This window comes from Chanos chanos, chromosome 8 (genome assembly GCF_902362185.1).
Source record: "Chanos chanos chromosome 8, fChaCha1.1, whole genome shotgun sequence".
Classification (NCBI taxonomy): Eukaryota; Metazoa; Chordata; class Actinopteri; order Gonorynchiformes; family Chanidae; genus Chanos; species Chanos chanos.
This window is the reverse complement of record NC_044502.1, coordinates 25,451,868-25,464,869: the sequence shown is the minus strand read 5'-3', so window position 1 is coordinate 25,464,869 and position 13,002 is coordinate 25,451,868. Positions and strand designations below refer to the sequence as shown.

The 13,002-nt window shown below is 44.4% G+C and overlaps 1 protein-coding gene across 1 annotated transcript; it reads right to left on the bottom strand.

Annotated features, from left to right (window-relative positions):
• Positions 1 to 6,513: 6,513 nt before the first annotated feature.
• Positions 6,514 to 12,128, bottom strand: ftr84 (finTRIM family, member 84). Its single transcript, XM_030783012.1, has 8 exons — positions 11,568 to 12,128; positions 11,094 to 11,189; positions 10,183 to 10,308; positions 9,583 to 9,690; positions 8,602 to 8,758; positions 8,394 to 8,444; positions 7,833 to 7,886; positions 6,514 to 7,058 (listed from the first exon to the last, which is right to left on the bottom strand). The coding sequence occupies exons 1-8, from the start codon at positions 12,126 to 12,128 to the stop codon at positions 6,514 to 6,516; spliced, it is 1,698 nt and encodes a 565-aa protein (XP_030638872.1).
• Between the last annotated feature and the right edge of the window lie 874 nt (positions 12,129 to 13,002).

Sequence of the window (13,002 nt, the reverse complement as noted above, 5' to 3'; positions counted from 1 at the left end):
GCCAACAGACACAGCAGACCTACAGACAGCAGACCTACAGGCACAGCAGGCCAACAGACACAGCAGACCTACAGACACAGCAGACCCACAGACACAGCAGACCTACAGGCACAGCAGGCCAACAGACACAGCAGACCTACAGACACAGCAGACCCACAGACACAGCAGACCTACAGGCACAGCAGGCCAACAGACACAGCAGACCCACAGACACAGCAGACCCACAGACACAGCAGACCTACAGGCACAGCAGGCCAACAGACACAGCAGACCTACAGACACAGCAGACCTACAGACACAGCAGGCCTAAAGGCACAACAGACCTACAGACACAGCAGACCTACAGACACAGCAGACCTACAGACACAGCAGGCCAACAGACACAGCAGACCTACAGACACAGCAGACCCACAGACACAGCAGACCTACAGACTCAGCAGGCCAACAGACACTGCAGGCCAACAGACACAGCAGACCTATAGACACAGCAGACCTACAGACACAGCAGACCCACAGACACAGCAGGCCAACAGACACAGCAGACCTACAGACACTGCAGGCCAACAGACACAGCAGACCTATAGACACAGCAGGCCTAAAGGCACAACAGACCTACAGACACAGCAGGCCAACAGACACTGCAGGCCAACAGACACAGCAGACCTACAGACACAGCAGACCTACAGACACAGCAGACCCACAGACACAGCAGACCTACAGACACAGCAGACCTACAGACACTGCAGGCCAACAGACACAGCAGACCTACAGACACAGCAGACCCACAGACACAGCAGGCCAACAGACACAGCAGACCTACAGACACTGCAGGCCAACAGACACAGCAGACCTACAGACACAGCAGACCTATAGACACAGCAGACCTACAGACACAGCAGACCTATAGACACAGCAGGCCTAAAGGCACAACAGACCTACAGACACAGCAGACCTATAGACACAGCAGACCTACAGACACAGCAGACCTATAGACACAGCAGACCTACAGACACAGCAGACCTACAGACACAGCAGACCTAAAGGCACAACAGACCTACAGACTCAGCAGGCCAACAGACACTGCAGGCCAACAGACACAGCAGACCTATAGACACAGCAGGCCTAAAGGCACAACAGACCTACAGACTCAGCAGGCCAACAGACACTGCAGGCCAACAGACACAGCAGACCTACAGACACAGCAGACCTACAGACACAGCAGGCCAACAGACACAGCAGACCTACAGACACAGCAGACCTAAAGGCACAGCAGACCTACAGACACAGCAGACCTACAGACACAGCAGACCTACAGACACTGCAGACCCACAGACACAGCAGACCTACAGACACAGCAGACCTACAGACACAGCAGACCCACAGACACAGCAGACCTACAGACACAGCAGACCTAAAGGCACAGCAGGCCAACAGACACAGCAGACCTACAGACACAGCAGACCTACAGACACAGCAGACCTACAGACACAGCAGGCCTAAAGGCACAACAGACCTACAGACACTGCAGACCTACAGACACAGCAGGCCTAAAGGCACAACAGACCTATAGACACAGCAGGCCTAAAGGCACAACAGACCTACAGACACAGCAGGCCAACAGACACTGCAGGCCAACAGACACAGCAGACCTACAGACACAGCAGACCTACAGACACAGCAGACCCACAGACACAGCAGACCTACAGACACAGCAGACCTACAGACACTGCAGGCCCACAGACACAGCAGACCTACAGACACAGCAGACCCACAGACACAGCAGGCCAACAGACACAGCAGACCTACAGACACTGCAGGCCAACAGACACAGCAGACCTACAGACACAGCAGACCTATAGACACAGCAGACCTACAGACACAGCAGACCTATAGACACAGCAGACCTACAGACACAGCAGACCTAAAGGCACAGCAGGCCAACAGACACAGCAGACCTACAGACACAGCAGACCTACAGACACAGCAGACCCACAGACACAGCAGACCTACAGACACAGCAGACCTACAGACACTGCAGGCCAACAGACACAGCAGACCTACAGACACAGCAGACCCACAGACACAGCAGGCCAACAGACACAGCAGACCTACAGACACTGCAGGCCAACAGACACAGCAGACCTATAGACACAGCAGGCCTATAGACACAGCAGGCCTACAGACACAGCAGACCTACAGACACAGCAGACCTATAGACACAGCAGACCTACAGACACAGCAGACCTACAGACACAGCAGACCTATAGACACAGCAGACCTACAGACACAGCAGACCTAAAGGCACAGCAGGCCAACAGACACTGCAGGCCTAAAGGCACAACAGACACAACAAAGTTTTCTGTGTGTAATCTGAGGACTTTGCCACATACAATAAGAGAACATAACTTCACTTGACATGGGGATGAAAAAGAAAAGTTGAAATACAATGTATGCTTCATAGCTGGGGGTTATAGTTTTCCCCTTCAACACTGAGTATGTGGTGTAGAAAACAAAACATCACATCAGAATTGCAGTTTACATAAATGGAATGAGTGTATTGGACTTGAAGTTACTGTGTAATCATCAAATGCTTCCTTAGAACAACTAAATGGAAGGATGAGTGTGTTGTGTATTTATTACACTGAAATTGATCACAAAAACTATATTTCTGTTGAGTCAGTGATAAACTTTATCTTGCTTTTCAGTCAGTCTATCAGACAACAGATGGGTCCATGTCTGTTTTTAGGAGGCGATGCCCTGTGCACTGGTTTCTTCAACTTCTAGTTTGTGCTCTGACAACACTTCTGACTTAGTAACAAACTTACTTTTTCACCTCTTCAAGCTTTAAAGTGAGTCTTGTAATACAACAACCCGACATACTACAACCACCATGTCCTTCAACAACAACATACTATTAAGTTGTAGCTTGCTGGCTTTTCACAGGGAACACCTTGATTGTACGTTTTGTTTTCTTTGTTTTTGTTTTTCGTCTTTCTTTCATCAGGCAGTCTGTGAGTTTCTTGTTTCTCTTTATCTGTGTTACCCACCCCCCCTCAGAGACTCCCTTTGACCTCCTCTCAGTAAGCGATAGAACAAGGAACGTCTCTGAGGTCTCTGTTTGACCTCCACAGTCAGCTGTGACTACATGTGTTTTTTTTGAGGAGAAATCCGATCTGAAAATCTGGGCTGTCTTCTCCAGTCAGACAACCAGAGAGAGTCTGTCTCGGCTACACTTCAGTAATAAGTTTTAAAATTTGAAGTTTGACCTGACTAATGTCAGAGCCAGTACAGGTTTTGGTTGGTGGTGCTCCTTGCTAGTGAGTAGTCAGGTAATGAGTAGTGTCTCCCCTCTGTGGATCCTTACCGCATCACCTGAGTAGAGTTAAGAGGAGGTGGATGAGGATCCTGAAGGAGGTGAAACTACAGACCTTAAACACCTTACAGCATGAACCCCACTCAAGTGTGAGGGACACACTGAGTCAAAGGGTGGAGGAGGTCACAGGGTGCTGGCTTCACCGAGAATATAGCAGTGCAGAGGAGGTGGTGTAGACGGTAGTGCTCCAGCACTCTTTCTCTCTCTTCTTCCTGCACCACTGTTTACCCAGGGCAGACTGGCAGAATGATACCTCAGCCAAAAGGTCTGAGAGTCACAGAACCGCTGTGCCAGACTGGAGATCTGGGATGAGCTGTGTATGAGTTCTGTGACGGGTTCGTGTGCACTGAATAAGGGTCTAGATTATATTATCTTGTTTATTAAGGGAATGTGAGTATATGCATTCTGCCTGGACAAAATGGATCTTTTTTCCCGGTATTTCTAACTGCTCCTCCTGACTGGCTGAATGACAACTGTGAACCTGTCCAGAAATCTGGAGCACCACCCATGTAATTATCCTTATAGTTGCAGGCACCGCCCAGGAAGATATTTCTGTCCTATCAGGATCAGACTTCATCCCCTCGTGTGGGTATGTCCCTGCAAGTAGCCACACCCAGGGGTAACATGAAGTGCTGAGACTATGGGCAGAGCTTTATGAGGCAGATGTACCTGCGTAAGCACAGGTCTTTTCCAGGGTGTGGCCTTGTGTGTCAGTACAACAAAGACATGCCAACACAACCAGGCGAAAATACTGCACTGTTTGTGGAAGGCCATTCAGAGACTGCTAGAGCCTGCACTGGTACCAGCACACACACACACACACACACACACACACACACACAGACAGACAGAATGGCCATGATATCTGTGTAACCAGTTTGGTAATAATCCCTGAACTTTTTTTTCTGTACTGTGAAACTAGAATGATAGAAACAAGTGCTGAAGCCATTTGACATCTTGATTTGACTAATAAGTGGGTATGGGCAATAATGTGTGATTATTTATAGTGTTTAGACTATGCGTTACACTTTTTGAACACAGGACAAAGCAGTATAATAACAGTAGTTGTAAGTGTTACAGTTCAGGCAATAGGGGTTGTTTTATTCCAGCACATCATTTTGACATTTTAATATTTTGTCTTCCCCAGTAATTAACTTTAAAGCAGTGAAAGTCTGTGAATCAAATAACCTTATAAGGATTTTACAGTGTGGTATTTTTAAGCATAGAGTCAGAAGCTCCTGTTGAGACGCTCTTTGTATGTCGGAGAGTGGCCACCGACTACGGTACAAGCTTCACTCAGGAGAACCATCACATAAGTGCCATACCGTTCCCATGACATTGACATGCTTGTGGGAGGACTTCCGGTACAGTCTGCACGCTACGCAAAACACACCGTCCTTCACTCCGAGTCCTGGCCGTCCCTCCGTTCCATCTGTGGGAATGTATTCCGGCCCAAAGACATCCTGAGGAAACAACGGGCTGAACATTGCAGAGACAGAGTGACAGATCCCATGTCACATGCTGAAAATCACAGCCTACACAGAGAGTCAAGGGAGGACAAGGGAGCTTTAGAGGAGCGCATTACAACTTTAAACATTACACGCATACCCTTTGCCTCATTCACTGCGGCCCTAATGAACTCAGTTTGCCACTGGAACAACTAAATATTGGGAACTTTTACGCCAACTTCTTTTGCCTGTCAATGTTACATGACTGAAAATTGGCTTATTTGTTTATAAAGTCATTTGCCTGAGCAATCTGAGGGGTTTTAGATAAATAGAAGAACGTATAAGTGATTCTAAGTCTATGTCTTTGTCCTTGAGAATACAGAGGAAGAGCTGGGAGTTGGAGAGATCAGCCAGTGGTCATCAGAAGTCTTTTAAAACTCCAGTATTTGACTGAGGTATTTACACCTGGTCACAGGGCACAGAATGTAAGTCTCTAAGAGCATAAGAGTAAAGAATGTTAGTCTATAAGAATATAACAATAAAGTGTAAGTCTATAAGAATATACAGGTAAAAGTGGAAGTTTGACATCTGCCTGAATGTAATGCTAAGTCCTGCTTAACTAGTACTAGAAAGTATGGACACTTTCCAAATTACTCTAATTCTCTGAATATTCTTGGGAGAGGGGAAACTAAACAGACTGAAAAGTAATTATTTGCTTTGAAGGTCACATGCATATATGGATACCAAAAGTGATATTGTTGTTGTCTCATTGTGCAGTTACTCATGTTTTTTCATATCTAAAGATAATATGCAAAAAAGTGTATTTTATAAATACACATTTATTTATGTAATTTGATGAGATATTACAAATAGCTTTAGTGTAAAAGGGTAAAAGGATCATAAATGGTGTATTACATACATGCCATCCTTTACAGTATATGCTCATGTTTGCATGATTCTGTGTCAATCAGAAAGGACAAAATTCATTGGGGACGTGTAAAGACGGTGCTTCAGATATTACATTAAGTTCCATTTTAGATGAATGTGTATGTTGTTTATTCCTTATGAAACCAACTAGTTTTAGTCACTAACAGCTTTATTTATTGCATTCCATATAAATGACTGATAATGTTTGGAGAACATTTTCTGGGCACACCATCTATTTTGTACAGATCTATAATACAAAAAGCTTCATTAAATAGTGGAAATTAAACACACACACACACACACACACACACACACATACAGTTGTAGTTTATGACTGGCACATGTTTACCCTTAAGAATGGATGAATACGAGGTGAATGTGATTTGAATCTTTTACATATAGATTTTACATATAGATTTATACAGTTGCAGTTGGTGATTGGTACACTGAAATCTTTTAAAAAAGTCCTTTACACCCAATCAGTCCCTTCAGTAAGACAGTTTCACACTTAATTATTACTGGTGGAACTACTCACCAGTATGAGACGTTCACCAGAATATCTTATTGTATTCAATTGTTTATGGTATGTGTGGCTTTTTACAGAAGTTGTTTATTTGAACTAAAATGCCTTATGGTCTTGGAATGCCTCATTCAATAACAGTGTCTGTTGGAGAAAAAAGACAAACTACCTTGATACCCTGGAACTACCCTGGAACTTAACAAGGAATGTTTCTATGTTTCTTTTTTCAGACTTCATCAGACATCTTAGCGATAAGTGCGCGTGTTCTTCTCCACCGTGCACAGTGTAACTGATGATCCCACTCCAAACCCTGCATACAGAGGCTCTGAGAACTTCGCCTGGAACTTGTGGACGAGCTCCATGGTTTCAGAAACCGCGTAGAATGACACTGAGTTTCCAGCGTAGTCCAGATACACGCCGATCCTTGTGGCACGGACAACCCCAGGAAGGTCTTTATCCATTTTGTTGTGCCAGGCAGAGTGGCCGGAGTCTGAGCAGAGCAGACTCCAGGACTTGTCGTTGTAACCAAGCAGGCTGTTGGAGTTCTTGCCTTTGCGGCTGATGCTTCTGTATGCCACTCCAATGGAGAACTCCCCAGTCCACTCAGCCTCCCAGTAGTGACGGAATCCATCCAGAGGTTCCACGCACAGGATCTGGCAGAAACCGTCGAAGCGTTCTGGGTTATCTGCATAGTACTGGACGGTTCTCTTTCGGGTCACCCTACGATTACCATCTGACAGAACCAGCTCTTTAAAGGCTGTGTTGGGGTCAAAAGTTAGTCTGCAAGCGTCTGAAGAAAAGCAGAAAGGCAAGTTTTGCTCCATTGCAGGAATGTATGTTGTTGTTACAACAGAGTTGACATTCTGAAAACAGCTAACACACGATCCCTAAGAGATACATGATTGGAAAACCATATACCATTGGCAAAATACAACACAAGTCTCAAATTTAAAACACAGCAAATTCCACAAAATCATTTCAATTCAAAAGCAGCGCCTGGGCTGTGTAAACAGACAAATATATCCATCGGTGCCCACTGAATACTTACCCTGTCAAAAAGTGTACTGTAATATGATACATATTCCTTAGCAGACCAACAGTGCCATTTATACAGAGAATTCTGCACACTGCTTTGAAAAGGGGAGCACCTGCTTTGAATTGTCAGTAAAAACCACAACATATAATGCTGTTGTGCTATACTTTTGGCCGTTTAGTCTCAAGTTTTATCTGACTGCTACAATCAGTGGATAAAAGATGGAAAGAGACTAATTATAGGTACATGTAAGAAAATAAATATTTTTTTTGGCTCTGCTTGACAGTTTAGATCGTTATCAAGGTATGCCTGATTTGCAGCCAAAAGTCTGTCATAGTGGAAGTTCCTTGTCACTTTTGAAGATAACATCAGTTTTCAACATCTAAAAACATGCTATTTTCAAGGTCAAATGATATTGCTTTGTTAGTTATGGTTGTGTTAAGAAATCTGTCCCTGAAGAATGTGTAGGGTATTTTTCCAAAATTCTAGGGTGCTGTTGTGAGCGTGTTATACAATGCCTTATAAACTTACATCGAAGGAAATCTGCTCTGCTTTTAGGCTCCTGAAAATCCACTCTCATGGAACCTGAAGATGTAGGTGACAGCAAACATTAGTGTTCCCGTGGGGTTCTCATGTTAAACAAGCAGGGCCACTGCTACGTACATGCGCGTCACGCGATGTGCATAGGACATCAATTGCCGGAGGGGACACCAAAACACATGATCATCATAATAATCATAATGACGAGTTATTTAAATTTGAGATTAGGCATAACTACAACAGGCACCATTAGACCATTATAGGCAATACAAGATATACGTAATTACTCGAAATAATAGTTAGTTCTATAGTGTAATACATACAGTTATTGTATAGTTCTGGTTTTCTTACCTGCAACATTGATAATGAAAATATATTTGTTCGGTTTAAAGGAGGTTGCACTTTAAAATATTTGGGGGGGCCGGGGGGTGGGGGGGTGGTCACCACAAAGCAATTACGCTTAAGGACCCCAAATGGCCAGCAGCAGTACTGTAAACAAGGGTACTCAGAGTGTGACAATACTTGTGGAGTACATGGAAATCTCTACTTTACCTTTCAGTCGCCCAGTCCTTGGGATCAGGACATAGACCGGTGTGTCATTAACTAGAAGGAGACAGACTTTAGTCACGATCAAAACAACAATATCTCCAAGAACAAAATCTACACACACAACACTATGGTTTTGTTTATTTCTTTTCTTTTCAAAAGCCTTAAGGTTTCATGGATATTTGGTTTAGCTGTGGGAAGCTCATGAACTTACCTCTCTTGGAGATATTTCCCAGCTCTTTCTTACAGATGTCATCGAGATGTTCTTTCATGTCTGTGACTGTCTTGGTCACCTCTCCAAAAGAGAACTCCGGGTTGATCAGGACTTTGGGTACCATGGGCTCTGGGGCCACAGACAAGGTGGGGAAATTCTATCGAGCATTTCAGGCAAGACAAAAAGTCTCTTAGTGGGGATCATTTGTTTTTTCTCCCTTGTGATATACTATTACTTGTTAACAGAATTCTGTTGTCTTGGGATGGTTTACTTCTAAACACCTCTCCTCTGCAGTGCACTGATAAAATATTAAGGGCTGCACTATCCAGTATGGAACTTTTCTGTGAGTGTGACTGAGCTGTTCTATTCAGTATGGAACTCATCTGGAAGTGTGACAGAGCTGTTCTATTCAGTATGGATCTCGTCTGGAAGTGTGACAGAGCTGTTCTATTCAGTATGGATCTCGTCTGGAAGTGTGACAGAGCTGTTCTATTCAGTATGGATCTCGTCTGTGAGTGTGACTGAGCTGTTCTATTCAGTATGGATCTCGTCTGTGAGTGTGACAGAGCTGTTCTATTCAGTATGGAACTCGTCTGTGAGTGTGACAGAGCTGTTCTATTCAGTATGGATCTCGTCTGGAAGTGTGACAGAGCTGTTCTATTCAGTATGGATCTCGTCTGGAAGTGTGACAGAGCTGTTCTATTCAGTATGGATCTCGTCTGTGAGTGTGACTGAGCTGTTCTATTCAGTATGGAACTCGTCTGTGAGTGTGACAGAGCTGTTCTATTCAGTATGGATCTCGTCTGTGAGTGTGACAGAGCTGTTCTATTCAGTATGGATCTCGTCTGTGAGTGTGACAGAGCTGTTCTATTCAGTATGGAACTCGTCTGTGAGTGTGACAGAGCTGTTCTTTCCTGCTGAGAGAAGGTATCATATTAATCTGTTTGTATATTGTCCTTGCCACCTCAGCATTTCCTGTACCTGCAGGAAGTGGATGTTATCCTCTGTGTCCAGTATCTGACGCAGTTCAGCATCTCTACGCTGGAGCTCCATTATCTCCTGCTCCAGCCGCTCCACGTATCCCTGAGCCTACGTTTACACAACCACAATCACAGTTAAGAACAATGTGCCTAAAAAAACATAAAGGTTTCTTATCTCTGTTCAAAGAGATTTCACAGTGAACTAATATCAGGCTTCTGAAACAGGCTACTGAAACAATGAATTCACTACTGCAAAAAAGTGATACTGATCTGCCCTGACCTCCTTTTGCATGTCAGGGCAGGTCAATGAAGAAAAAAAATGGCAGGAAGTATTACTGTATCATAATCAGAATTATGCTTTGAATTCTTGTTTATTAGACTGAGTAATATATTGTATATAAGGCTGAGTTTTAAGCCTCTTGTTTCAACTACTGTTGATCCAGCATTGCTCAGATTACACTCAGATTACACACTGTTATTGACATTCTGTTAACAGGCTATAATAAGAGCACGATGGTTGGTTTGCTATGTCCTCGCGGAGCTGTAACAGAGGAGCTGTAATAGAGACAATGCTGTAATGAGTACAGAATGCAGTACGCACCTGCGCCATAGCTGACTGCAGATTTGCTTGAATGAGTTGGCTGATCTCCGCATGCCAGCGTTCCACGGCCTGCTGCATCTCTGTGAAGATTTTATCGCTGTCCGCCTGGGCCCTGTGAGCATTACCCTGTAACCAGAGGTCACAGAGAGACAGCGCTCGACTTATTGAGTTGTAGAACACATTCACACCACTAGAGAGCAAAAGACGGCAGGTTTTCTGTTGCACATTACTTGTTTGCCCTTGGGAGACAGAAGAGAGCTCGTATAAAGCCACAAAATATCTTCAGTATTGATTGTGATACTTTCTGCATGTTTTAAACCGATTTCATACGATGTCAAGTCAAGTCACAAGTCTCTGATGCACAAGTTAATGAGTTGTGAGTATCAGGTGTCCTTTGGCAAGTGTACACCACAGTGACAAAATGAAAGCTTAACTTTAAAAGAGAATAGAACATTAAATTAACATTAAATTATCATGCAATATAATCAGGACATTACAATATGCTTATGAAGTAACATGTATAGTGTGTCAGAACACGCTGCTGGACAATACCTACAGGATTCCCTGATTGAAGCTTTTAAAGTGTAGGACGTGGAGTGTTTCCTGTGTGTAAATGCTACAGTGGAGATAACTGTAGTGCAGAAAAGTCTTACAAGTAGGGCACTGAAGAGTGGTTTTAAACTATGTTTTGTTTGCTTTGGCAACATGTTCGGGAATTGAATGCATCACTCGTTCATTTGCGTCTGTGGGAGTGCTGCGTGAAAAAACCCAACTCATATCTAAGGCTATGGCGTAGAGTTTTGAACAGAGAGAGCAGTGTTTTGAACGTGCCGTGATATAATAAATTGTGACCTTAAGTCACCCTGTCCAGTCGTCCTTTCTGAATAGCTGTAGCCTTCATTTGACCTTACCTTGAGAACATCTACATTGTGCCTGAGCTCCTGCAGCTCCTTCATCCTCTCCTGAATGATATGCTGAATCTCTGACTGTGTCACAACCAAGACTTTCTACAAATGAGGAGAAACAGCAAAGATGTATAGAAGGTGTGAGGGGGAGGCAGGGGGGTTTTGAAGACATTTAACCAGAGCATAAGTTTCAGGTCAAAGTTGACCTTACTATGTCGAGTTAGACTCACAATTCATTTAATATACATCAACTACATATATTTTTTTGGTTCATTCATTCACCAATTACCTATTCTTAATACCCAACTCATTTTTAATAGGTAATTGCAGTTTCATGACTAGTTTGTATGGGTTACCGGATGTATTTTTAACATAATTCAGTAACGCACATGTATTATTGAGATAGTTCATTTATTTCAGTTTGTAACATTCCCAGTATTTTACATTGATACGATTCTGCTTTCTCCCCAATCCCCTTACCTGTTTCTCTGTGCGCTCTTCTTCAGAACTGACAATGTTGTGGCTGCGATGTTCCCTCACAGTGCACAGAACGCAGATGCACATCTGATCGGAGCGACAGAAGAGCTCCAGACCTTTCTCATGCTGTGGGCAGATCTTTCTGTCCAGGTGCCCCGTCTCGTCCACCAGCTTGTGCCGTTTGAAAGTGGCTGACTCATAGTGCGGTTTGATGTGCGTCTCGCAGTAGTAGGCCAGACACATTAAACAGGACTTTACGGCGCGGTTACGCCGACCCGTGCAGAAGTCACACAGCACGTCACGTCTGAGGTACGGGAAAGGGGTGAGCTCGGGCAGTGTGCGTGGCTCCAGGCTGCCCACGTTGGGTGTATTTCGGCGCAGGACCGGACGCGGAGTAAAAGTGGCACGACACTGGGGACAGCTGTAAATGCCAGTGTGATCGGACTGGTCCCAGTAGATCTTGATGCATTCTAGGCAAAATGTGTCTCCACAGGGAATGGTGACAGGATCCCGTATACCGTCAACGCACAATGGACAGGTGTAGGTGTCCTGATAGTCATCCATGGTACCAGGAATACGGAGGGGCAAAAGAGAGAGAGGGAGAGAAGGAGAGAAAAAGTGGCGTCTGAGACTGTCAGAGAATCAAGCACAAACCTGTATTTATAGACGATGTGAGGGACTGCAGGTGTATGAGAAACACACTCACACACACACACACACACACACACACACACACACACACACACACACACACACACACAAGCACAACAGCACTAAAGTTTAGGGGGAAAAAAAACAGACATGGGAACTGGTAGCAACGAATGCATTTGCTCAGCAAAGTCACTGAGGCAGTGGTCAGGGAGCCTGTGTTTTATACCAGCATGAATACAGCGCTGTGCGTGACCATGCAGGAACAGGACAAGTCTCTCTCACACACACACACACACACAAACACACACAAATAAACATACATTCCTACCAGTAGGCACAGAGCAAGCTGCAAACTAGTGAAGGATGTTCCTCAGACAGATCAGACTAACTATTAATCTACTAATACTCCTAACTGTCACAAAAAAGGATGCCAAAAATAATCATGATCCACCTAAAGATGAACACTTGTAAAAGGCAAGTGTTTCTCTCCATGATTACATAATTATGGAAGAGGTTGTCTGATGGCTGAGCAGGCTGAATGTTGCTGGTAAACACCAAAACAGCGCGAGTATCATGCGGGCAGCTGATGTCACAACAAACATGGCCTGACATACAGACCATTCACAGCATTATTCAGCAACACCAGCACATGATTCAGGACACACAGCCACACACACACACACACACACACACACACACACATCAAAGCCAGCATGAGACAAAACTGAAAACAAAGACAGGTCGATAGACTCCCAAGGTCAAACTTGCCTCTGCAGGAAGACTAAGA

Coding starts and splice junctions, on each gene's coding strand:
- ftr84 (XM_030783012.1), bottom strand. CDS start 12,128: ATGGATGACTATCAGGACACCTACACCTGTCCATTGTGCGTTGACGGT. Junction 10,309..11,093: donor ACAATGTAGATGTTCTCAAG/GTAAGGTCAAAT, acceptor CTCTGGTTACAG/GGTAATGCTCACAGGGCCCA. Junction 7,887..8,393: donor AAGGACTGGGCGACTGAAAG/GTAAAGTAGAGA, acceptor CTACATCTTCAG/GTTCCATGAGAGTGGATTTT.